Below are 25,693 nucleotides of genomic sequence, written 5' to 3'. Positions count from 1 at the left end.
TATGTGGAAATGAGGCATCAGACCACCAGCCGTTATCACTGGTCAAACTGCCCACCGGTCCCTGCCATGTGATCTGTGCTGGGTACAGCCACCCAGGAGGTGAAGTGTTGGGAGGAAATGAGCAGCCTCGAACCCAGACAGTGTCTACTGGTGCACTGAATAAAAACAGAAACTTGACCATTTTATTCTTGACTTTATTCTTTGCTGAGACAATATAGTTTGAAATCTAAGGAGGAAAGCTTGATTTACTTTAAATACTGTGAACTCTAATGATGTAGAAAATATTTTTCAATTGTAGTTTTCTGAAGTATAAATTATTTATGTATATGCCTTGGTTTTACATATTTCATAGGACATGCATCTTTAAGCTCTGTCATTTGCCAATATGTACAGAAAGAGAATTAAAATACAAGTTTATGATGTAAAAAAAATTTATGTTCACACCCATAGGAACATGGACTAAGGCTTCAATATGTCTTTATGGGGATCATGATCAATCCCCAAAATTCTCTGGTAACATCTTGTTTGGATCTTTATTAAAGGCTTTTAGCTCAAGCCATTGACATTGCCGAGATATGGATCTGTTCTCGTGCTAGCCAGGGAGCAAGCAAGGGCTGGGGGTCTTTTGTGGACCTGAGCTCTCCCCCAGCACCCAGCCCTGGCTCTGTGTCAGCCTGTGTGTGGGTTCTAGAGGGGGCCCCATCCCCAGCTTAATTGTCATAGGGAGTGTGTTAATTAGAGTTGTCTAGGGAACAGAACCAACAAGAGACATCTGTAAATGTGAGATTTTATTAAAGTATCACATAGTGGTTCAGTGTAGAATGCTTGCCTTCCATGCAGGAGACCCAGGTTTGATTTCCAGACCATGCACCCTCCCCCCAAAAGAAAAGTATCTCATGCAACTGAAGGGATGGATGCATGAGTCCAAATTTCGTAGGGCAGACTACAAACTGGCAACTCTGATGATGGTTTTCGATGAATTCTCTAGGAGAGGCTGGCTGGCTTAAGTAGAGATGAAAGTTAACTCTACTTACTGCTGAAACCATCACCTCTCCCTTTAAAGTCTCCAATTGATTGGATTAAATCCAGCTGATTGGATTCTCTCATTGTAGAAGATGCTCCCCTTTGCTGATCATAGATGTAATCAGCCACATATATAATCAACTGACTGATAATTTAAGTCCACAACATGTCCTCACAATAACAGTTAGGCCAGTGCTTGCTTGACCAGAAAACTGGGCACCATCACCTGGCCAGGTTGACCCATGAACCTGACCATCATAGGGAGTGTTTCCTACCTGACTGTCCTCTGCATTTACTCCTCTGGGATTACATTAAAAATTTATCCTGCATCTAAGAGCTCCTGGAGGGGCAGTTCTCTTCTCTAATTCAGGGCCTGCTTGCACACTGTGAATAGAACTGATTTTAGTCCAGAACACTCTGTCCACTTCTCCTTGTCCCCGGCATCCTGCCCATCCTGCCTCTAGACAACCCTTCCCAGCCCTTCTACCTTCTGTGATCCTTCTAGTATTAGGACCTAGTCAATAAATAAATACATATTTAACATGTCAGTTGTTGGTAAGTGCTGTAAAACACAATGAAAAGAGGTGTGGGTTAGAGAGTTACAGGGGATTTGTGTGCACTACTTCAGGTTGGATGGTCTGAGGTCATGGCTCCATGGATGATATTTGAGTGGAGACCAGAAGGCAGTGAGGGAGTGAGCCAGGTGAATAGCTGGAGAAGGATGTTCCAGGCAGAGAGAAAGTAAGTGCAGAAGTCCTGGGGAAGGATTGTTGGAGTAGCAGCTGGGGAGAAAGCCAAGCATGGCTGTAGCAGGGAGGACTTGGGGAAGTGGTAGGAGACACAGGGCTTTCCCTGTTGGCCATAGGAAGGTCTTTGATTTCATTCTGAATGAGACAGAAAAGAATTGGTTTTGATTATTATGATCTGGCTGACATTTTACCAGGGTCTCTCTGGCTGCTGGGTGGGGCAAGCAGAAAGTGGGAGAAAAATTGGAAGATGGTGGAGGGCATTCAGGTGAGCAAGGATGGACCTCAGGGAGGAGGTGGGGCTGGATGCTGGATTTTCTGCTTTAGTAGATATGGGATATGAGAGAAAAAAAAAGGGTATTATCAAGAATAGTTAAAGGATTTTAGCCAGAGCAACTAGAAGAGCAGAGGTGCCATTTACTGAGAGAAGGAAGAACATGTTAAGCTTGGGACATCTATTAGACATTTGAGTGGAAGCATCAAGAGACAGCTGGTCCTAGAGCCTGAAGTTCAGATCTGGAGTGAGATGTAAATCGGGAAGTCTATGGTCGATTGCCAAAGTGACCATAATACTTTGATTTCCTCCTACCAAGAGGAGAATCTATTTCCCCATCTCTTGAATCTGGCTGCCTGATGACTTGCTTTCACCACTAGAATGCAGTGAAAGAGATGTGTGACTTTTGAACCGACTTCTCACGAGAGGCCTCTGCTTTTGCTCTCTTGAACCCTGGAACTCCTAGGTGAGTAAGGGGTCACCCTCACCCTATTGTCCCATCTAACAGCCTGCCAAACCCAGATTCGACCATCCAGCTGCCATTGAGTGGCCAGTTGGATGACAAGCCCAGTTGAGATCAGCTGAGTCAGCCCAAAGCAGGCAGAGAACCCAGCCAGGGAACTGTTGTTGTTTGGGGCTACTTCATTTTTGGGGTAGTGTGCCAGTTTGAAAGGATTTATGTACCCTAAAAAAGCCAAGTTTTAATCCTAATCAGTCTTGTGGGAGCAACAGTTCCTTCAATCCCTGTTCAGTATTGTATATTGGAAACTTGATTAGATTATCTCCATGGAGATGTGACTCATTCAATTGTGGGTATTGACTTGAATAGAGGGAGATGTGACTCCACCCATTCCATGTGGATTTTGATTAGCTTACTGGAATCCTACAAAAGAGGAAGCATTTTGGATAGTCCTTTGAGAACGGCAAGAGAGCCACGAGGCCAGAGACCTTTGGAGATGCAGAAGGAAAACACCCCTGGGGGAGCTTCATGAAACAAGAAGCCTGGAGAGAAAGCTTAGCAGAAGGTGCCATGTTCACCATGTGCCTTTCCAGTTGAAAGACAAACCCTGAACTTCATCGGCCTTTCGTGAGTGAAGGTAACCTCTTATTCATGCCTTAATTTGGACTTTTTTATAGACTTTTTAAAAATTGGAACATTTTGTTGGCCTTAGAACTGTGAACTAGCAACTTATTAAATTCCCCTTTTTGAAAAGCCATTTTGTTTCTGGCATATTGCTAGGTCACTAACAAACTAGGACAGTAGTTTGTTATGGAGCAAAAACTAACTGATACAGAAACCATCAGCTTATAGATTGTGTTTCTATATAGAAAGGTATCTTTAGCTCATCCTTATCCCTCTTACTCGAATGAGACCACAACACCGTTTTGCAACTTGCTTTTTCCACTTAATGGCATATGTAATGACAATTTCCCATGGATAGTTTTCAATTTCATTCTTTTTAATGGCTGGATGATAATACTATAATTGGTTTAACCAGTGTCTTAAGTGGTTTCCAGTGTTTCTGCTATCCAAAGCCATGGTGAATATTCTTACATATGGAATCTATTTTGTGCTTCTATATTTATCAGATAAATTCTTGCAAATAGAATTACTGGGTCAAGACATTTGCATTTAGAATATTGATAGTTGTTGTCAAATTGTCCAATGATTGTGCTGGAATTCATATTTCCTTTTATATGAATATTGTTTTCATCAACCTCTCACCAACATTTAAAAATACTTGCTTATCTGAAAGATAAAAATAAAATGTATTCATGACTATTTTATTTGCATTTTAAATGTTGAATGAGGGCAAGAATATTTTCATATGTATACATCCATTTGTATGTTTTTCTCATGAAACTCTTCTCTCTGCTGTTTGCATATTTTTCTTTTTCTTGTTTAGCCTTTAAAAACATCGAACTATAAAAAGCCAGTGGATGTTAAAGAAATATTGCTGTATTTCTAAACACTTTCCAGGGATAGGCTTTTTAACTTGAGTTCTAGAGGAGTTTCAAAAGCAATGAGTAATCATTTTCAGCATTTAGATGTTTTACAAGTAAAAAACATTTTACATAAATCACCTAATAAAGTTATCATTGTTGTCTTCTGAGATAGGTCTTGTGATCCCCATTAGATGGATGAGGAAAGTGAGATTCCAAGAGATAACGTGCCTTATTGTCTGGAAATGTTGGGAAACTCTGAAATGGGCTTAAGGAGATCCCTGGGTGTCCAGTTAGCATATTCTTCCAGCATATCTGCATCTTACATTATCTTTGAGCATGTTTCCACTCCATGAATCATGGCAAACTGATAGTAATGCAAATGATTCTCTTGTAGAGAAATGCTAATGAGTTGTGGCTGGTAGAGGTACAATTGATTATTTCCCAGTGATTACTGACCCTTTCGGTATCTGTTTGTAATTCATTTGGGCATTCCTGATTGCCTGAATATACATGTGTTCTCTTTGAATTTTCCTTTGCACTGGCCATGCCATCTTATTGGGCTCTTTCGTAATTACTGACAAATAAAACATTGGCACTTGTTCATTTTTACATTAGTATGATTTTACCTTTCTGGAAAAGGTTATCCTTTAAACATCTCTAAAGTCTCTAGCCCACATGGCAAGATGTAGACTTGTCAGAATCTGACTCAGACATGGCCAACATGGATTCTTAGAGGAATCCCCCATCGCCGCCTCTTTTCTTGTTCAACCAGAGAACTCTTTGTAAAACTGATGAAAGCAATGAAACCTTTCCCTGAAAAAAATAAACACACACACACATACACACACTCAGTTCTGCACACTCATTTTGGAGTGTCTTGGCCTCCCAAACACTAGTTTAAAAACGTCTGGGCTAGAGCCTGGGATCTGATTAGCTGCTCAAGGTCAGATGTAAAAAGAGGTTAAAGGTGTCATCAGGAAAATAACTTTTTTCTTGACACTTTTTGAGTGCTTACTACATGTGCCAAATGTATTAACTCATAGAGAAACTCTGTGAGGCAAGAAATGGTTTTAATCCAGAGAACTGGTACACAGAGGGAACAAGCCATTTGTTCAAGGTCACAAAGCTGGTAAAAGTTCTAAAATGATTCCTCTTTCCCACAGATAGAAGATAAAGGGAATAAAGTACTCCTTGGGTTAAAAAAAAATTCTCTAGGGAAGAAGAGGTGACCCACAAAATCAACCTTTCCCTCTTTACTAAAGCTGAGACATCTGGTCATCTGAATCTCCTCCGGTTGACCAAGTCGGGTTTTCTGAGGAATCTGGGAAAGGGCAGGGGAACCCCACAGCAGAACGGAACTGTGCCTCTCCCATTTGGAAAGCTGGAGAGCCGTGGTCTCATCCATGACCTTCATGTAGCCAGGGCAGTGAGCAAAGCTGCGAGAGGCCCTAGAAGCAGTCAGACACCGGGCCTGACCAGGGGCTCCCCTGGCCCCAGAGGGGTGTGGGAGAGCTGACAACCTTTCCCCTGCTCCTGGGAGAAGACCTGAAAGGCTGAGAGAGAGGAAGCTGGAGAGCTTTCACAGCTGGAGGGGGAAGGGGCTGCCACAGAGGATGTGATGTGAACCCCAAGAGGGAACTGAATGAGGTGGTGCATCGCCCAGGCAGAGCGGGCCATGCACCAGGAGAGTGAGGCAGGAGGTGTGAGTGCACGGCCCCCTCTCCACTTCCCCCAGCAGAGACCCCGGGCAGGAAGGAAGGGAGAAAAGGGGGACAATTGCATATGTGTCTGAGCGTAACCCTAAATTGTCTGAGTAATCAGTAACCTTCAAGTTACTGGAATAAATTTCCTGCTGATAACAGAATATAAATCCAGTTACAGCAAAATGATAAAAATTATAGTTTGCATTAGAACTTAGGGCCATACAATGGGTACCTGCTAACCGAACCTGTGAACGATGAGCGAGAAGTTCTTGGTTTGTATAGCTCTTTCCCTCGGCCGCTATCCTCTTCTCTGCTTCCAGAGTCATCAGGGACTAGGTGTCAATAGTTATACTCACAGGCTCTGAGTGATTTGGCACTTCTGCAGTGTGCAAAGCACATTCCTGTCTAGTGGCTGGCTTGGGATTCACAATTGCCCTGTGAAGTCGTGGGCAAGGACTACCAGCCCCACTAGATAGGTAAGAAAACCAAGGCCACCAAAGATTGTCCGAAGGTGTCATAGGTTGGTGGCAGAGCCTGCCTGTGTCACCTGTGGTTGGCGCCGTGCTGAGTCTGCATGACCCTGCCTCATGGGCTGCCCCCCTGGGGCTGTGTGACCAGAGCAGAGCCAACAGCAGGCAAAGCGGGTATCTCCTGCTGCCTGCCACCTATGGCAAAGCTGGCATTGCCACCTCTCATTTACAGAGGAGAATGCTGAGGCCCAGAGAGGGAAGATGGCAAAGATTACAGCCAATTGAAGGGAATATGGTATAAAGAACCAGGCTTCCCAATTGTGGTCCAACTCGTAGGATTACAGATTGCAGAGGCTCTGGGATTTACAATGGGTTCCTAGGACATCTGGCTTAGACATAGGGTCAGCGTGGAGGACAACAGGCCCCGTTCTCCCCGATAAGGACAGGTCTCAGAGACTCGCATGCAGAAGGGAAGTTCAGGATGCCTCTTTGTGAGCAGAAGTTGACATCCCAGGGCTCTGATCCAAGGCAGCCACTTTCTCCATGGAATCTGGAAATAATATCAGCTCACCATGGGTCCAGCTCTTGCTGGGCAAAGTTCTTTCATCATCTTTCAGAGCCCCTTGGTTTCTCTGGGAGGCAGGCCAGGGGAGGTTACTTCCTCTCTTTCAGATGGGAAGGCTGAGGATCAGACAAGGGATGAGGATTGCTTAAGGTCTCACTGCAAAGAAGCAGCAGAGCTGAGCTAAATGCCAGGCTCTCCAGGACAGGGTCAGGCTGGTCTTTCAAAGATACCCTAACACATGTCCTGAAAAGATAAACTCTTGAAAAGAGTTCCCTGTCTTTTCATTCATACTGGAAATGACAACATCCTTTCCCAATCCAGCAGAATAACCAGAATAAATAAATAAAATCTGTTTAAAATTTTCCTTTTAATTTTCCTATGTTGCTCTCCCACTCTGGGACATTGCAGACATAAAGAATGTGCTAGATATGGGTCAATTGCAAGGTCATTGAGCAAGTGCTCAGCTTGCAAGGGAAGGTCAGCACCACCCCTTCAGTCCTTGGGGGCAGAACCTGAGTTGTTCAACTGTATATCCAGTTCCATTTATGGAGTGCTTAGCAGGTGTTCGATAAGGTGTCATGAAGAAATGAATGAAAAAATAATCTCTCCTTGGCTTTCTCTGTGCCTTAGTTTTTGCCATGGCTCATGTCACCAAAGTAAGGAAGGGTCAGAAGGGTCCCCAGAAATCATCTGGTCCAACTCCGTCCTATTACAGATGAGGACCAGAGGGGGCAAGTGGCCGTCTGGAGGTCACACAGCAAATTAGAGGCAGCACAGGTACAAGAGGATGATCTTCCACTTCAGAGCTCATTCTGAGACCTCATGTGGCCTCTGTTTTCCAAGCCAGGAGGAAAGCTGCTGAGTCTGATAGAAATTTCCAAGGGGCTTGTTCAGGGTGGCTTCCTGGGTGATCTTTGCACTGTGGGATTGAGTCCCCCAGTGGCCTGGGACACCATCACTGCTTACCTTCTTCCCTTGGAGAGGAGAGTAGATTGTTTGGGGAAAGGATATCTGATGCTTTAAGTCGAAGTGGCACAGATGCTGCCCCACCTGGGATGCGGAGGTAGGAGGATATGGGGTGCAAGGACGCAGGCGTGCTGTATGAGAGGGCCTGGGAGTGGCTGTATCACCCTTGGATGGCATGGGAGGAGGGTGATCTGGGCAGGGACCCAGGCAGAGGCCAGTTGACTGTGAGTTGGCGGGTAGCAGCTCATGGGAGGAGCCAGCCTGGGTGCAACAGTAGGCACTAGCCTGGGGCCCTGTGCAAGAGAAGGCAGGAGAGAGAAATGAGTCCTCAGCTTGACCGGGGCTGTCCCTGCAGCTCCCCAGCTTCCCCCCTCAGCTTCTGCAGCTCACAGTGGGGTAGGATGGTCAGTAACTCCTGGTCTGCTTGGAACTTTCAGGGGCTTAGCCCTGTAAGTCCTGCATGACCCTGTACAAACCGTGGAGAGAGCCATGCCTGGCCAGGAGCCATGATACCTGGTTCTAATCCTGGTACCCACAGCAACCGCTTGGTCTTTGTTACTCAGAGTCTAGCTTCTGTCTTGGTAAAAATGATCATTAAACAATCCCACTTTACAGCGTCAGTATGGGGAGGTAAAATCCTTTAGCTGTGGAAATAGCAATAGTGTCAGCTCCTGGGGGCAGGGGGTGTCTGTCTTGAGATCTAGTGTTTGGCACCTAGTAAGCACTCAAAAAATAAGTCCCGACTTACGAGAAGCTGGTACTTAGGGAGCACTTCCTAGGTGCCAAGCATTCTTCCCATCTCAGTCATTTCTTCCCCATCACACCCTATCATGGAGAGGCAGGGACTCTTCCCAGGCCATGGTGCTGGTGAGTGCAGAGCTGGGATCCACAGCCTGACCTCCAGTCACCACCCTTCACTCCCTGACCCTGCTTAAAAAACTGTGAGGTTCTGCACAATTCCTACAAACCCCTCCTGGTAGGAAGGAGGCTGCAGCCATTGCCGCTCTGTGGATGAGGACATGGAGGCAGAGAGAGGCCGACTTGTTCAGTTCCCAAGGACCTCCAGGTTCCGTGTTGCCCCACACTGTTTCTAAAGTAATTTCCCTTTCTGCTTTCTACAGTCCAGGGTCCCTGGGGTGTTTCCTCCCACCACGGTCCAGACTAGAGGTCCCCAGACAATGCCCTCCCCACCCTGCCTTGATGCCTTAGCCACTCACGGCCGTGTCCAGATGTGGAGCTGGGGCCATGCCGACCTCCCCCAGCTGCTGCGGAGGGCCAAGGCTGCTGCCCTTCTCCTGCTTCCGCCTCTTGGCTCGCTGGTTCTGGAACCAGATCTGGGGGGTGGTAGAGAGAAGATAAAGCTAAGAGCTTTTCTCCATCCAGAAAATCCATAACCACTGAGCTTCAAATGGGACTGCGACTTCGCAGTGTCTAAAGCACGTCGGCATCTGGATTTCTTTGGATAGCTCTGGAGGTGGGACTTCTGAGGGCTGACCAGGGATCCCCACCCTCACTGGCTAGAGGGCCGGGCAGGACATACCCATGAGTGCAGCAGCCGGGTGCAGAGAATTGGGAGAATTTGGTCTATGGTCACCCGGGGTTTGCAGAAATGTGGGGTCAGTATGGTGGGTGCATATAATTTGCAAGCTGGAAGTCCTGATTTTTATGTGAAATCTCGGAAGTTTTAAAACACTGTGCAGGGCAGGCCGTGGTGGCTCGGCAGGCAGAGTTCTTGCCTGCCATGCTCAAGACCCGGGTTCAGTTCCCTGTGTCTGCCCACACAAAAACAAAACAAGACACTGTGCAGGCCAAATAAAACCCACCTGTGGGTCTATTCTACCTGCAGGCCACCAGTTTGCAAGCTCTAGGGGTGGGGGGTGCTTTGTGGTATCTGTAGATTTACCATTTGCAGCTGCCTGTGTTCTATTCACGAGTGTCCTGATCGAGCCTGACACGTGGCTGTTTGCACTTGGTGATTCGGTGAGGCAGGAGCCAAGTTCTAGGTTTAGGGCAGATGCAGGTACCACCCACTTAGCTGTTGTCTGATTCCACACAGGAAGAAAAGGGGGAGAAATCTAAGAGTGATGCGGTCCCAAGCCAGAAAGGAAGTAGGTTGGTTAAAAGAAAGAGAAGGATGTGGACTGGGTCCTGGTGCAGATTTTGAATTTGAGTGAGTTTAGCACATGATTTATTTGCTAAGAAAAAAAAAAAGTGACTTAGTGGCTCTCTCTTTTAGAGACAGGGCCAGCAGTATGATAATTGGATATGGAGTAGAACTTCCTATCCTAGAGTGGTGCTTGCAAATTTGGGGATGTGCCAAGAGGGCAGGACATATCCTTGGTAAGTGATGAGGGGTGGCTGTATTTCTAACATCTAACCATGCTCTTTATGCATGAGGGAGAGCATTTTACAGATTATAGATTAGGTGACTGGTGCTTAAGCCATGTCTTCTGACCCGGGATCCCGAGGTTCTTTCCAGTTCTCTGTGCTGCTTTCAAAAGTGGTGTTGGCAAAATTACAGCCTGGGGGCCAAATCTGGCCCCACCATCTGTTTTTGTATGGTCCATGAACTAAAAACGGCATTTGCATTTTTAAGTGGTTGGGAAAAAATCAGATTTTTTGACACGTGAAAATTATATGAAACTCGGGTAGCATCCATTAATCAAGGTTTTGTTGGAACAGGCCATAATCATCATTCACTTATAGTCTATGGATGCTTCTGAGCTACAATGGCAGGGACGAGTACTGCGATGGAGACCACATGCCCTGAAACCTTAAAATCATGACAGAAAAAATGCATTGAATCTTGGTCTAGATGGTTAAAATGTGTCTTAAGAATGGGGCTGGAAGTGTAACCAAGAAGGTTTTGGAAGCAGAGAGACATGACAACCATTCAACAACCCTGCACTCCATTTCCACCCCAATGGAGATGAAAGATCTTAGAATGAGGGAGATCTCATTTCCTGGAAAAAATAATATTTGGTAAATAGGACTGTATTTATGGGATAAAGCAATTGAACATTTGAGATGGAGACCATTGCAAAAAAAACTGGGATATGTGGTGCCTCATCCCCGGTGGCAGGTGCACTGAGGCTGGGTGGCTGAGACGGGGATGGCTGTACCTGGACTCGAGCTTCCGGGAGGTTGATCCTGGCTGCCAGCTGGCTGCGCATGTAGACGTCTGGGTAGTGGGTGAAGTGGAAGATCTTCTCCAGCTCCTGCAGCTGCTCCGTGGTGAAGGTGGTGCGGGCCCTCCGTTTGCCCTTCCTCTCCTCTGCATGGGAGAGACCCGAGTTGGAAGGGTGGCCTCGGTGTCAGCACCTCGGGTAGACTTTTGCATTGCTTTCCACCCTCCACTGTCACTACCAAGTCTTGGCAGCTCCTTGTGCGTGGGGTTTTGCAATAGTCTCTTCCCTGGAATCCGCTGCCTCTAAGTCCACTTCCTCCCATCCATCCTGGGCCGTGCAGGACAAGTTAACCTTTAAGAAACTCCTCTCTGATTGGGCTGTTCTGCTGCTCAGAAGCCTTTAAGGACTTGCCATTGTCTATCACAGGAGTCTGCACACTGTGGCCAGTAGGCCACATCTGGCCCTTGGCTTTTTTTTAATAAAAAAAGTTTTATTAGAACACAGCCATGTCCATTGATGTTTGAATTCTCCATGACTGCTTTTGCATTATAATGGCAGAGTTGAGTAGTGCTATAGAGATCATTTGACCTGAGAAGTCCCCCAAAATTGCGAATGACCCTTTACAGAAAACATCTGCCAACCTTGGTCTACAAAGTGAAGGCTGAACTCCACAGCAGTCAAGGCCCTTTCAGCCTGTTTTCAACCCGCCTGTGCAGCCTGGCTTATACTCATGTTGCTATATTACTTCTGGGGCCCAGGTTAAAATAACAATGTGAGGTCCTCTGGTAGTTAGGTCCAGGTGTCAACTTGGCCAGGTGGAGGTACCTAGTTCTGTTGCTGTGGACATGAGTCAATGTGAACCTCATCTGTTGTTCACTACATTTGCAGTAGGCTAGGAGGCGTGCCTGCTGCAATGAATGATGTTTGACTTAATTGGCCGGTGCTTAAATGAGAGAGCTCAACATAGCACAGCCCAAGCAGCTCAGAATGCCTCATCTCAGCATTCGCAGCTCAGCCCAGGCCTTTGCAGATGCAGAAAGGAATCACCCCAGGGAAAGCTGTTGGAACCCAGAGGTCTGGAGAGAAGACCAGCAGAGATCACCCTGTGCCTTCCCTATAAGAAAGAACCTCAGATGAAAGTTAGCCGCCTTTCCTCTGAAGAACTAACAAAATAAATCCCCTTTTATTAAAAGCCAATCCATTTCTGGTATGTTGCATTCCAGCAGCTAGCAAACTAGAAGAGGTCCCTTGTTCAAAAAGCAGGAAAAATACCTTTTCCTTTATCCCTCAGTCCTTCCGTTGACCTTTCTGGGTATTATTTTTTAGTTACAATTTAATGTTGTGTTCCCACAGGAATACCTATGGGACAAGCACAGATCTTCACAGGCCGAGAGGCCCAACCCACAACTTGGCCCACATTGGCTTGCTGTCATCTCCGTCTCCCTCTCTGGAATGTGGGCTCCCTGGGGGCAGGGACTGTAATCTTCAATGAGCTCAGCACCTGGCACCTAGTAGGTGCTCAGTAAATATTTGTTCTAAATGAATAAATGTGGAATTCCAGTGCAGCTCTCAATCCTTCTGGGTAGATAAGATACTTTTAAAAAACATGAAACACTGCTGAACGGTTTGTCTGAATTTTGTACATCAATGTCACCGAGTGGCTTGTGTGTGAGGTTAGATCGGATGATCAGTGAGAGCCAAAGCTGCTATAACAGGGGTGGGGATGGGGTGTTGGGAGGTTGAACTTACTACCATCCAGCCCACTTTTATTTTTCCCCAAATAGAAGAGGTAAAATCACCACTACTGGGAGTACACACCCATTGAAAACTGGATTTCATTTGTGATGGTTTGAAAAGCAAAGAGATTAACTTCTTTCTCTCTCTCTTTCTTTTTTTTTTTTTTGAGTGCTCATTGTCCATCTGCCATCACTGGATAGCAGACAACCTACTAAACTGGGTGTCAGAAGATCTGAACTTGGTTCTTGGCTCCACTCTTTGGCCACATTTTATTCACTCTCTGGGCCTCTATCTCCCCACCTGTACAGCGGGGCGATGAGAAGGGTGGAATTATCAATACTTTAAGGCCAAATCCATCCTGAAACTCTATACTTCTCTTTCTCTTCAGACGGAGGCTGTGTGGCTTCAAACACCTCACCTGGGTTCCGCCTGGATTGGAAGACCAATGTTTTGGGTACAAGGAGAAGCCCAGAAAGGAGCCATTTCTGTCCAGGGGAGCTCTGCTGGCCAAAGAAGCTCCTGCACTTCCAGACCCAAGCTGGCCTCGTGCCTCTGCTGCAAAATGGGATTCCACAGTCTGCTTCTGGTCTCACCCCTCCCTGCACCCCTGCCTTTGGGGATTAATCCATTTTTTATCCCCTCAAAACACTTTTACTCGCTTTTGTGGATGATTGGAAGCTTCTTGGGAATTGCAGATAGAGAGGTTTCATACATTCTTTCCCATAAACTTTTGGCTTGTGGAACCACCTTTGGTGGGAGAGTCTGATTTCCCTCCCCAAGTCCAACTAGCCATTACTACTATTTTTTTGTTATGAATTGTTTATTCTATGTTCAGAGATAGTGGTGTATTTAAGAGATAGAGCTGAGGCAAATTAGAATTTATGTAGAGAGAGATGGCAAGTACTAATCCATTGCCAAGATCTTAATGAATGTCTTCTCTGTAACCAGTGTCTGAAAGGCACTGAGGGCCTACTGGCAGGAAAAAAAATGAAGAAGCTATGCCGATAATATTGTATTCATTCATTCATTCTTGAAGTCACCATTTTAGATTATGATAAATGTTATGCAGTTATGTTACAAAAAAATTAAAAACCAAAAAAACAACCAGCCAAATAGAAAACTATCACAGAAGTGAAGAGTCCAGACTGGCTGAGAAAATTGAGCTGTCAAGAACAGCATGGAGTTGATATTCTTTTGAGAACACAGAACTGAGGAATAGAGGACACTCAGTAGAAAGCATAGGGTCTAAAACCAGAATACAGAATATTAAATAGCCTGGAGAATAGAGGATTAGAAACAGAATATAGATTATAAATAAAGAATATTCTATCTCCTCTTTTTCCCTGGGAGAAAACTCAGGTGAATGAGGGATCATGGCTAAGAATTTAATAGACTTCTTACTAAAACAACTATCACCAATCTTCTATATTTGTAATGAAGGGAGTAGCTATTAAGATATATATGACTTTTTTTCCATTTCCAGCAGATCTTGAAGGGGTATAATTTGGAAATAAGGTGAAGAAGGATAGGGTCTAAACTCTCCTCTGTATAATAATGTGACTGCTAACTTCATGGAGAGAGATGCCCGACAAATTATGGGCTGGTTAGAAAATATGTTCTTTTTCATTAGGTTTGGGCTATACATTCTCAGAATAAATGTTTGTCTTTGAGAGGTGATGGTGGTGGTGGAGGTGATGGTGGCGGAGGTGGAAGTGGAGGTGAAGGTGATGGCGGTGGTGGAGGTGATGGTGGCGGAGGTGGAAGTGGAGGTGAAGGTGATGGCGGTGGTGGAGGTGATGGTGGCGGAGGTGGAAGTGGAGGTGAAGGTGATGGCGGTGGTGGAGGTGATGGTGGCGGAGGTGGAAGTGGAGGTGAAGGTGATGGCGGTGGTGGAGGTGATGGTGGCGGAGGTGGAAGTGGAGGTGAAGGTGATGGCGGTGGTGGAGGTGATGGTGGCGGAGGTGGTGGTGACGGTAGTAGAGGGGGTGGTGGTGGTGGAGGTGTGTGACGCATGGCTCCAGAGATCTCTCTGGAGAACAGGAAGGGAGCTTAACGCTCACACTGGTGGGGAGATGAAGCTGGGGCCCAAATGGATCAGCCTACAGGACTCAGAGTGCCAAAGCCTTTCCACCAGATTGACTGCCACAGATTGACTAGTTCTTGGGGTGACAGCAGTCAGCACTGAATGTCCCCATATAGCCCTTCTTGGAATGTCATTCTAGCCTGAATGAATTAGGGAACTGGATAAACTTAAAAAGGAGTTGGGGAGGGTGACAGCGGGATCCTGGCACTGAGAGTTCTCTCAGTAGGTTGGATCTTTGAGGTATGATTGGAGATACCCAACCATAAGGCCAAGAGCAGTTTGGGAGAGACAGACAGACAGACTTGAACCTCGGGGCAGGGGATAAAGATAGACTCTAAGGTTGTACGGTGTGAAGACTTTAAGTCCTTAGAGCTGCACTGTCCCGTATGATAGCCACTAGCTGCCTGTGGCTATTTAAATAAAATTTAGAAGTCAGTTACTCAGTCACACTGGCCGTAGCTCGATAACCACGTGAGGCCAGTAGCTACCATATCGGACAGTACAAGTATAGAATATTTCCATCACAGCAAAAAGTTCTGCCGGATAGTACAACCTTAGAGCTTTTCCCCTTGGATTCTTGAAAAAGTCATATTCTGGGTCTAACTTTGAGTTTCTTCCTCTGTGTTGCTATTTCCTCTAATTGCCCCAAATCTCCAGGAGAGTGTCTTATACTGATGGTGTTGGGGAAACTGGAAGTTTAGATAACGGGAAGGGTTACTTTACGGGATGGCCCATACCCATCTCTCCTCTGGTGCCTGAGTGGGAGGGTGGGGTGGGGGTCACGCCTGGGTTAGAGGGCACAGCACACCACAAGAGAGGAAACAGGAGCAAGAAGGCAGAACAGCATAAACTGAATGTGGAACAGAGAAGAAAATAGAGCACAGAAGTCAGCATTTTGGAATTTCGGAACCAAAAGGGACCCATTAGACAAAAGGCTGGAAATAGGAGCGGGTCTTCGGAGTTGCTCCATCCCAGGTGCCCTCTTGGGCTGGGATGCATGAAATATTCTTCATCAGCAGGAAGAGACAGAATGGGCCCCTGCCCAGGGAGGGTGATGGGGGTGTCAGGCCCCATTTACAGAGACAAGTGGGTCATCCTGGAAGGCGCATAGGACTGAACATGAGAAAGCCCTTGAGTTCCTTTCCAGGCCCAGCATCTCCCCAGCAGATTCCTGGCATGGAAGCTGAAAAGCGGGTGGCCACAGCCCAGACCACCCATTGCAGCTGGCCAAGGGCACCCAGGGGAGTGGGCACGTGGGGGCGAGGAGCAGGGAACTGCCACCCCTTTGGAGTTGCTCCGTTCTCCGCTATTAATTGGACATGCCGTGAATCACACTTCAGTGGGTCTTCAAAGAGAACAAGTCAGCAGAACTTAATTAAACCTGAGCTGTTTAGCACATCGATCATAAGAAATACACAGTTTACACAGGTGATTAGGTCACCTAATTATAAACCGATGTTTCTCCCCGCTCTGGGTCCCTCCCCTGACTGCTCCTTCCCTGCATCTGCTAATTGGCTGGGACTGTTCAGAGCAAGGTCCAGGGGCTTAGTCACCAGGCAGAGTCTCTGGGAACGGTCCTTGAACTTGTCTTCCTAAGGCAGTGGGTTCCCCTGGAGGTCTGGGCTACCCTTTGAAGCTCTCCTGCCGATTGGGGACACCTCCTGACACACGGAGGGAGGGGTGGGGTGCAGGGCAGGAGTCTCCCCTGGGCTGAACTCTGCTGGCCTCTTCTCTCTAGTCAAGGCAGAAACTTTCCCAACTCCCCAGTTCCTTGGCATGGCATCTAAGGCACTTCATATTCTACCTTGCCAACATCATCTGCTTCTCTCCTCAGGACTCATTTTTGAAGTTTCAGTCCCACCTGATCACTAGATTTCCCAGATTAATCACATCCCTTTCATTCTCCAGGTGCTCGCACTCACTGCTCCCTATGTCTGGAATCTCTGTCCTCCTTTATCTGGTGTCCTCCTTTATCTCACCCGTCAAAACTCAAATCAATCAAGTACTCCCTTCTAAGACCTGTTGTGAATCTGTGTTGAAACTGAATGGATTTTTTTTTTTTAATTTAAGAGTTCAAAACTTCAGTTTGCAAATAGACTCTGGATTTAATAAGAAAATCTGTTTTACTCTTTATTAACTGTTTATCTATCTATCTAATCTGTCTATATCAATCTATCAATCAAAATGTTAGTAGTGGGTATTATTGGATGGTGAGATGGTAAAATTATAATTATATTTTCTCTTATCTTTTACTTTTAAAAATCTGAATTTTCTACTTTTCTGTAATAAACATAGATTGCTTGTGTAAATAAGTAAACAAAAAGAAAACATCTAGGGTGGAAAGGGGTGAGAATAAACAAATCACTAAGAGAAAGGTTTGAGAAAAGACCATTGCAAAGTTCATGAGCAAAAGATCTGTTGGCCGAGCCCCTAGGGATGACTGCTTACTGCTCTCTAGAGAGCCTAAGGGTGTTGATTTCCAAGCCTTCTTCCAAGTGTAAGGACTCACCCTTCATAAAGTTTTTGATAGATAAATTTTAGTCTACGTTCTCACATAGTTAGACAAACACACACTCACACATTTACTGCCCCGAACTTTTCATTTGCATGTACCTTTTTAGTAAAGGCAGTTGTACCCTTTGTTTAAAGGAAATTGTATGCTCAGGGCATCCCTATACAACAACTACTCGTAGAGCTACTTTACTGAAGTGCGGGGGGCAGTAGAGTACAGTCTGCTCAGTCTCCCCCTTGTCCAAGGCAGCTCTGATGCATGCATCTCAGTGGGAGCCTGAAACTCCCCCTCAAACACAGGTTTTAAAAATACTGACACAGGGTGAGCCACGGTGGCTCAGGAGGCAGAGTTCTCTCCTGCCACACGGGAGACCCAGGTTTGATTCCCAGTGCCTGCCCATGCAAAAAAAAAAAAAAAAAAATGCTGATGTATATTGGCTTGGTGCACTTGACTTCAGTCTACCTTATCTGTCTCATCTCCTATGGCTGTGCTCTATGATTCTTATATTCCAGCACATTGAATTTCTTTGTTTTGCAAACAAAATTTCTTTGTCACTCTGTGATGCTGCACGTGCCTTTCCTCTGCCTGACTCCTGTCCCAAATGTCACCTCCTCTCTAAACCTTTCCTTAATGGCCTTAAGCTGAGTTAATTATTCCCTCCCCTGGGATCTCAAGGTACTTTGTCATGTTTATATGTAGTAATTGTACCATTATAGTCTGGCTGACATGGGAGCAGGCTGAGGCCTGGCAAGGCTAAACTATGAGGGTAGGAGCAGATTCCTGGGACAAGGTATCTGTGGGTTGATGTCACATTAAAAAATTATTTGGTAACATATCTATAAAATAAAATTTACCATTTTTTAATGATTTTTCATCATGCAATTCCATGACATGAATCACATTTGTAATGTTATGCTGTATCACCAGCATCCATTACCAAAAATGTCGTCATTCCAAACAGAAACTCTGTACCTACTAAACAATAACTCCCCAATTCCCCCTCCTTGACAACTGCACCCCCCCCCCCCTTTCTGGGTTCCAGCCCCTGGAAATGTCTAATCTGCTTTCAGTCTTGATGAATTCGCTTAATCTAGATATTTCTGATGTCATGTGTTCTGATAGCGCTGAGATATTTCAACAGTGATACCTTTTTCCCACTCTGGGGAATTATTTGTGTGTGTGTGTGTGTGTGTGTGCACAGATCATACCGTGTTCTTGATGGACTTTCTATTGTCAGAATCCATATTTATGGGTCAAAAACCTGGAGGCTATTGCACGGGTGTTGCATAGGTAGAATGCTTGCTTTCCAAATGGGAGATTCAGGTTTGATTCCCGGACCACGCAACCCCTGCCAAAAAAAGTATATGTTCTATCCTTCAGCAGCCCTCAACCACTGATGATGGGAAAGGTGTCCAAATTGCCAACCTCTCCTACTTCTACAGTGGGATAATTCTGAGGACTGCATTCATTCCATTTCCCAGTAGATTTAGACTTCACTAGTCGCCAGCTTAATAATGCAGCCTTTATGTACCGTCTTCCCTTCCTTGGATTATTTCACTATTCCCTGTTGGTGTTTCTTACATCTTCAAATAAACGACTTGTGTTCCAATCCTTTACTTAGAGTCTGCTTTTGGGAGAATCCACATGAGCACAATGCTTTGTTACAAGTAGGGGTCACACGCTGTAATTCTTTGTACTCACCACAGGGCTTCACTCTGAGCCAAGTTCTTAATTCTAGAACCAGCTTCCAGGTGCCTCCAAGCTCCTGTAGGAATGTCCCTAATGGCCAAGTTGGGTTGTGGCTCTGGCAGTAGGGACTGAGAGAGGAGGTCCAGTGGAGGGAGACTAAACCACACTTATCCTGGGGGAAGGACAAGCTTTAAACTCAATGCCCCCTGCTGTGGAATTTAGATTCAGGTGTCAACTTGGCTAGGTGAAGGTGCTTAGTTCTATTGCTGTGGATATGAGCCAATGGCATGTGAACCTCATCTGTTGCTAATTACATCCGCAGTCAGCTAGGAGGCCTGCCTGCTGCAATGAATGATGTTTGATTTAATTGGCTGGTGCTCAAGTGAGAGACTCAACGTAATACAGCCCAAGCAGCTTGGCATACCTCATCTCAGCACTTGTAGCTCAGCCCAGGCCTTTGGAGATGCAGAAAGGAATCACCCTGGGGAAAATTGTTGGAACCCAGAGGCCTGGAGAGAAGGCCAGTAGAGATCACCCTGTGCCTTCCCACATAAGAAAGAACCTCAGATGAAAGTTAGCTGTCTTTCTTCTGAAGAACTAATGAAATAAATCCCCTTTTATTAAAAGCCATTCCATCTCTGGTGTGTTACATTCCAGCATCTAGCAAACTAGAACACCTGCCCTGCTATGGTCTGCTTGGATGGAAGTCCTAGGACTACCAGTTTGAGAGTGAGGTGATGAAATAGACCATATGCCTTGGCCTCCATCCCTGGCAGGGCCCCTTCTCCCAGAGCCCAGAGCACAGCAGCTGTCTGTGGTTCCTGAGAGTAGAGGGGAGGAGGAGGGAAAGGGAAGGAGGAAGAGAAAAAGGAAGGGAGGGGAAGGAGGCAGAAAAGGAAGAGGAGGAAGACAAAGGGAGTAGGAGATAGTGGTATTTATAAACCAGGAAAGGGTTGGAAATCATATGGAGCCTTCCTGTGCCTCGAGAGTAGAGGGTGGGGGACCCAGAGACTACGATGGGAGGCGAGCCTGAGGCTTCAAGCAGGGTCAGTCTATGAAGGACTTTAAGCGCCACACTAATGAGTTAATACTTAATCTTAGAGGGTAGGGATTGGCAATCTAGAGCCCCAGGGCCAAATTTGGTCCACTGCCTGTTTCCGTAGAAAAAGTTTTACCGGAACACAGCTATGCCCATTTATTTACACATTGTCTACAGAGGATTTTCAGGTGACAGCAGAGCCCAGTAGTTCCAAAGCCTAAAATATTTACTATCTAGCCCCTTTCAGAGAAACTTTGCCAATCCCTGCTATAGGATGTTCCTCAAATTTCAAGAACTCCATGGTGCTCTTGGCCAGCTCCACCAGGCAAGATGGACAGAAGTCAGCACTGCCCCAGGTGGTGTCTCTAGAGGGGTGCTTTGTCTGGTTTTATTCACCTTCACCTCCCCAGCCTGGCCCATAGTTAGGTATGAAGCAAACATTTGTTGAGTGAATGAATGATAGGCACACAGGTAGGGGAGGGACTTTGAGTTCCCACAGGTAAACCCCTAGGACCAGTTTACCCAATAGGGATGGTCTCTCTTCATTGCCCAGTTTCCTTTTCCCTTTCCCCCTGGGTAGGGGGTCATGATTTCCCTGCAGAGGAAAACTGGGAAAACTGCAGAGATAATCTTTCTTTTCCCAGGGTCTGAGCCTCTAGTGCAAAGAAGCTTCCTTCAGATAGGGTCTCCTTTGACCCCTGGCTACAGGGGATTTGCCTCTTGTAGGGGGAGTGAGTGGGCAGCTGGGTTTAGCATCCTTTCATGTCAGGACACCCTTTTGGATTTTTCCATTGACTTGAGACCTGGGAAGGTCTAAGTCATAGATCATGAGGGTTCCCTGTAACAGTGGGAAGATATGGGGAGGAATCTTGTACCTGCCATGAGAAACAAGGAGGGAAGTAGAGCAATGGCCTCGGAGCTGAGCGATGGCCCAGGTTCAGCTCTTGCATTTGCTAGCTCTATAGCTTGGAGCATGCACTTTACCTCTCTAAGCTTCAGTATCCCTCAAAGCATGGTCCTTGTTTCACCTACATCAGAATCACTTGGGAGAGCTGATCAGAATGCAGATTCCCACTCTAGGCCTAGTAAGTAAAAATCTTAGGTACAGAAGCTGCAAAGCAGTAGTTTAACAAGTTCCCAGGTGATCTGAATTGGGAGTTACTCTTTGTGAGGCACTCCTTTAAGACCTTTGAAATGTTAAATGGTGAGTGTTAATTAGGTGAGTAAAAGGATCCAGAGAAGGGATGAGCTTGGCCCTGGCACTGTGGGATTGACAATGCCTTCCTGATCAAAAGGGGAAAAAGAAGTGTATAAAGAGTCAATGCCTGAGGGAGTTCATATAGAGTCAAGAGGCTTTTCTGGAGGCTATTCTTATGCAAGTTTCAGCTAGATATTGCTATTTACCATGGTTTGCGAACCCCCAAACAAAACCATCCCTGCCAACCCTAAAGGACACTTAGGGCTTTAGCTGATATTCTACAAAGGTTCTAAGCACTGTGATTACTTTCCAGAAACCTACAACCTCAGATGAGTTCTTAGGCCAGATAAGTCCTGAAACTCAGAGGGACTAGCCTCTCCAGAACATCAGCTAGTTCTATCCCTGTATTCCGTATTATTGATAGCCCTTTCCAACATGAAAAAGTTAGAATGGACATAGCCCAAATACCCCTTAAGATTGGGAGAAGGATCAAAGGAGAAGGTGGAGTTATAACAGAGAGATAGGATTTAACAAATGAGTGTGACTGCTGAATCATTATATTGATGTTTTAGTCTACAGTGTCTTGGAGTAGTTAGAAGGAAAAACCTAAAATTGTGGAATTGTAACCCATACCAAACTCTGAAATCTGTTCTATGACTAATTATTGTAGTGTGCTTCGAAATGTATTGCTTTTTTTTGGTATATATGTTATTTTTCACAATTATAAAAGAAACGGACCTGGAGAGGAATTTATCCTCTGGTTCTTATCACTGGGACAGGGAGAACACTGTGTGTACCATTTCTGTTCCAGCTGCCCTTCCATTACCTGTTCTGCCCTGTGGGGGGTGGGCCAGAGGGAGCACTGCGAGAGGATGGAGAGGCATTAGTAAGCAGCAACAAGCACAGGGCTGGGGGTGGGGGCTACTGGGAGGGCATGAAGAAGTCAGGTAGTGAGATGGGTTGCCCTGTCGTCCACCCCTCCTGCTCTTGCCTTGGTATGGACTGCAGAGAGGAAGATTCCCCTGGGGGAAAACGACCTGGATGGAATCCTCCAAGCTTTTAGCTACCAGCTTGTTGTTGAATTGGTCACGGCTTGTCAGAGCTGTGAGGGATGTGGGGGATGTTCCAGCTCTGCCCTTTCCTGTTACAGATAGGGCAACTGAGGCACAGAAGTGACCAGCCTGAGGGCCTCCTGTGAATTGGTGCGAGATCTGGGCCCAGAGCCTAGGCTTCTCCAGTGCCTGCTCTCTGCCCGTCTCGCCCCGCAGGACTGTGCAGGCTGTGGTTATGTTACAGTTTCTGCAAGGTGCGCATGCAACTCCGACATGCTGGCCTCCTTTCTGGATTAGTATTTGTTTAGCATTTTCTCAAACCGACTTATCTGTTTTACTTAAATTTATTTGAAGAGGAAACCTCATATCATGACCATAAATGGATAACCAATATTGCATGCCATAACAGAAGGTTAGTGTAGAAAAAAATTACAGATCTATTGACACAAATAATCTTTGTCTGCATAACCCCAGAGGCATCTTGGAAAGCACCAGCTGGACCTTCCCTAAGCTTTCAAAATGCTGAATTACAGCATATGGGAGATGGCTGAATTTAAACTCCGGTCAGGAATAATCTCTGGTGGATGATCTCAAGCCATTAGGTTTCAATTCTATCAATAACTGCTCATGTAGTGATTTTTTTTTTTGTAGGTGATTTATCTTTTCCACTTCAGCATCTATAACGTGTCACCGTGATATGCTGCCTCCTAGCGTGATCATTAGATGGGAAAACGGTGGTGAAAATGCTGTGAGGGCCATAGGGAACCACTCTCTGAGGTTCTACTCTGGGCCCAGCAGAATGGCTGATATGGAACTAACCAGTAACTTCCATGGAGGTTTAGAAAAAGCTGCCCCCTTTGCCCTCAGCCTGCCCTGTCAAGCTGTCAGGCTAGGACGCTGCCCCAGTAGGGGAGCTCAGGCCTTCTTCTCTCTCTCTCCTTTCTCTCACTGTGACGTGGAGGGTGAAAATGGACTTTATGTAGCTGCAGCAGGAAGGACTCAGGTTAGAACTCCAGAAGAACTGCCTCTGTGAATGCTCATTCAGTAGACTGGAAGATGTTAATGAGCAACTCAAAATACCTGGGGACCCTTCCCACTCATTGCCAGACTCAGCTCCCTGGAATATGTAGCTTCCAGAGTCTTCCCCTGCCTGAAGCTGAGTACAAGCCCCCGTCCATCGACTTCCTGGGGAAGGGAGTGGGGCTCTCTGGGGGGAGGTGATGATATCAAGGGCTCCACTGAGCTTCCTTTCCAACATTTTCTGGAATTAAAGGGGTGAAAAGGAGGAGAGAACAGGGACCCTTATGGAACATGCTCCAGGCTTGTCGACTATCAGATTCAAATGGGCCTTTAAGACATCACCAGCTCCAACATTTCCTCTTCCCTCACCCCAACCATTCTGCTGAGACCAGAGTAGGAAAGGGACTTTTCCAAGGCCACACAGCACGGTGGGCAGAACATAGACTCGCAGCCAGGACCCTTCATATTTCACAGAATGTCCTTGTCCACTTTGAAGTCCTAATGTCCCCTTTCCTCCTTCTTCAAGCCGATTCTCAAGGAGGGGTCTGAAATCTACCTGGGCACTGCTATATGGGGACATGCCCTGGCATGGGCCGCTGGGAGGGTGTTCAGGGTGGGCAGACAGTGGGCAAAGCTTCAGCCACTGGAAGCCATGTGGGCTGCACTCTGCTTATGGAGGAGAAGAACGGGCCAGACCACTCAGGGATTTCTCAGTAGCCAGGGCCAAGCCCTAACTGTGGGTGTGGGGTCTTCAACCTACAGCCACCCATCTCGAGGAACTTAGTCACCTCTTCTCCTTCACGGACAAGTTTCTTCATCTGTGAAATTGTGACTCTCATGCCTTTCTACAGAAATTAAAGAGAGGACACGTCTGACCTCCAGGGCGGTGCCTACCACCTTGTACATGCTGAATAAATGGCGACTGGCAACCTTAGCTGTGGCCCCGTGGAACAAGCCCTAGGTCCCTGGATTCTGTAACCAAGGGTGGGCCTTGGGGTCCTCAACTGAAAAACCACAGTTCTGGGCTAACTAGAAAGGTACAGAAGGCAGCCAGTCCATGCCTGGCAGCCCTTGAATTTTAGAGTCCTCTATCCTGTTGATATGGAGAAGCTTTCTCTCTGCCTGGGCCCAGCTGGGCCGTGGAGTTCAGAGAGTGGATGAAGAACTGAGCAGAAGACACTTACCCGGGGGCTGGTCCTGCAGGGGCCTTTCCAGCCCAGAGGCTGCAGTTACTGCTTGTCCGGGGCCCTCTCCAGCCACCCCCACTGTCTTGACCACCTTGCTCCTCTCAGTGGGTCTCTTTAAGATCTCCTCGATGGAGAAAGACAGGCCCAGCTTCTTTGGGGCTTCACAGCACCCCAAGATCTTGCTCTCCATACTCCAGCAGAAAGCAGGACCCTACGTTGGTGCTCTCTGTGGGCGGCAGGGAAGAAGGCAGAAAGAGGGAAGGAGAGTGGCTTGTGTGTGTCAGGACGATGCCAGCGGCTGGTGGTGCTCACTGCCCAGAACCTCCTGGGATCATGAGGGCAGGCGGAGGTGCAGGGCGGGGACCCTCATGGTGGGTTATCCAGGCATGATTCCATCCCCATGTGGACTCCCATGGCCCACTTCAATGCATCCTCAGGATCAAAGAGCCAGGTCACATCAGAACAGCCTGACTAGGCAGCTAGAGCTGGAACGTGCCGTATTCAGTGCTCTGAAATCCCTTACCGACTTGATGTCTTAGGAGTCGCCATTGCCAAATTGGGGTTGAATCTTGCAGTTAAATTTTCCTGAAGATAGTTGCTTTCAGGATCGCCAGCCTAGGCCAGGAGTCAATGTCCAATGAAGCACAAAGTGGGTGGAAAGACCACGGGGGTTGGAAGGAGGAGGGTGTCTGCCCCAGAGGTGACCTGGCAGTCTGTGTTCACCTTTGCCCTTTCTTTGGGTTGCAGTGCTTTCCTGCTGGAGCTGACCAGGCCCCTGGAGGGCTGGGGCACCGCCTTAGGCCCCAGGAGGCCACTGAAGCTTGTTTGCAGAAACTCTCCTGGACTTTTTTCTATTCTGCTGCTTCCAGACTCAAGAGCAGGCCTCCTGGGGAGCCTGCCCTTCTGCTGTGTCCCAGGTGGAGGAGAAGGGGCCGTTGGGCTGCCGCCAGACCTCTCCTCTCTGGGTCAGACCTTGGCTGTACTGTGGTGTTGGAACCTTCTCAGAAGTCACTTGTTTGCCCCTGGCTTTCTTTCAACTCTTTTCCCTCCAGCCCCCCGACCTCACTTCACAAGTCTGTCCATGGGTTCCCAGCCCGAGGTGACTCCTCCTTCCTTCTGGGTCTTTTCTGTTCCTTTCCTGCTGTAGCTCCTCACCTGTCTTCCACGACAGCACTGAAGGACTCTTCGCCTCTATCCAAACTACAGCTGACTGGAGAGCTGACAGTCATTGATCTGTCCTTGCCAGGAATTCTGCTCCGAATGACTGTGTAACCAAGGAGGAGGGGGCAGTAAAATGGGCTGATAAGAGAAGGCACTCTCCACCCCCTAAGGCCAGGTGGGCAGGTGTCAGGAC

At 46.8% G+C, this 25,693-nt stretch overlaps 1 protein-coding gene across 2 annotated transcripts; it reads right to left on the bottom strand.

Annotated features, from left to right (window-relative positions):
* Window positions 1-754: 754 nt before the first annotated feature.
* Window positions 755-25,693, bottom strand: ISX (intestine specific homeobox). 2 transcript variants are annotated; one of them, XM_077168656.1, is made up of 5 exons: window positions 24,863-25,693; window positions 24,337-24,565; window positions 10,817-10,968; window positions 8,912-9,028; window positions 755-7,987 (listed from the first exon to the last, which is right to left on the bottom strand). In XM_077168656.1, exons 2-5 carry the CDS (start codon window positions 24,527-24,529, stop codon window positions 7,748-7,750), a joined length of 702 nt encoding a protein of 233 aa, XP_077024771.1. In that variant the 5' UTR covers window positions 24,530-24,565; window positions 24,863-25,693; the 3' UTR covers window positions 755-7,747. The 2 variants fall into 2 exon arrangements, with proteins under 2 accessions (XP_077024771.1, XP_077024770.1); XM_077168655.1 differs by having other exon boundaries at window positions 24,337-25,693.

This window comes from Tamandua tetradactyla, chromosome 7, assembly GCF_023851605.1.
Source record: "Tamandua tetradactyla isolate mTamTet1 chromosome 7, mTamTet1.pri, whole genome shotgun sequence".
Lineage (NCBI taxonomy): Eukaryota > Metazoa > Chordata > Mammalia > Pilosa > Myrmecophagidae > Tamandua > Tamandua tetradactyla.
This window is presented reverse-complemented; position numbering and strand designations above follow the sequence as displayed.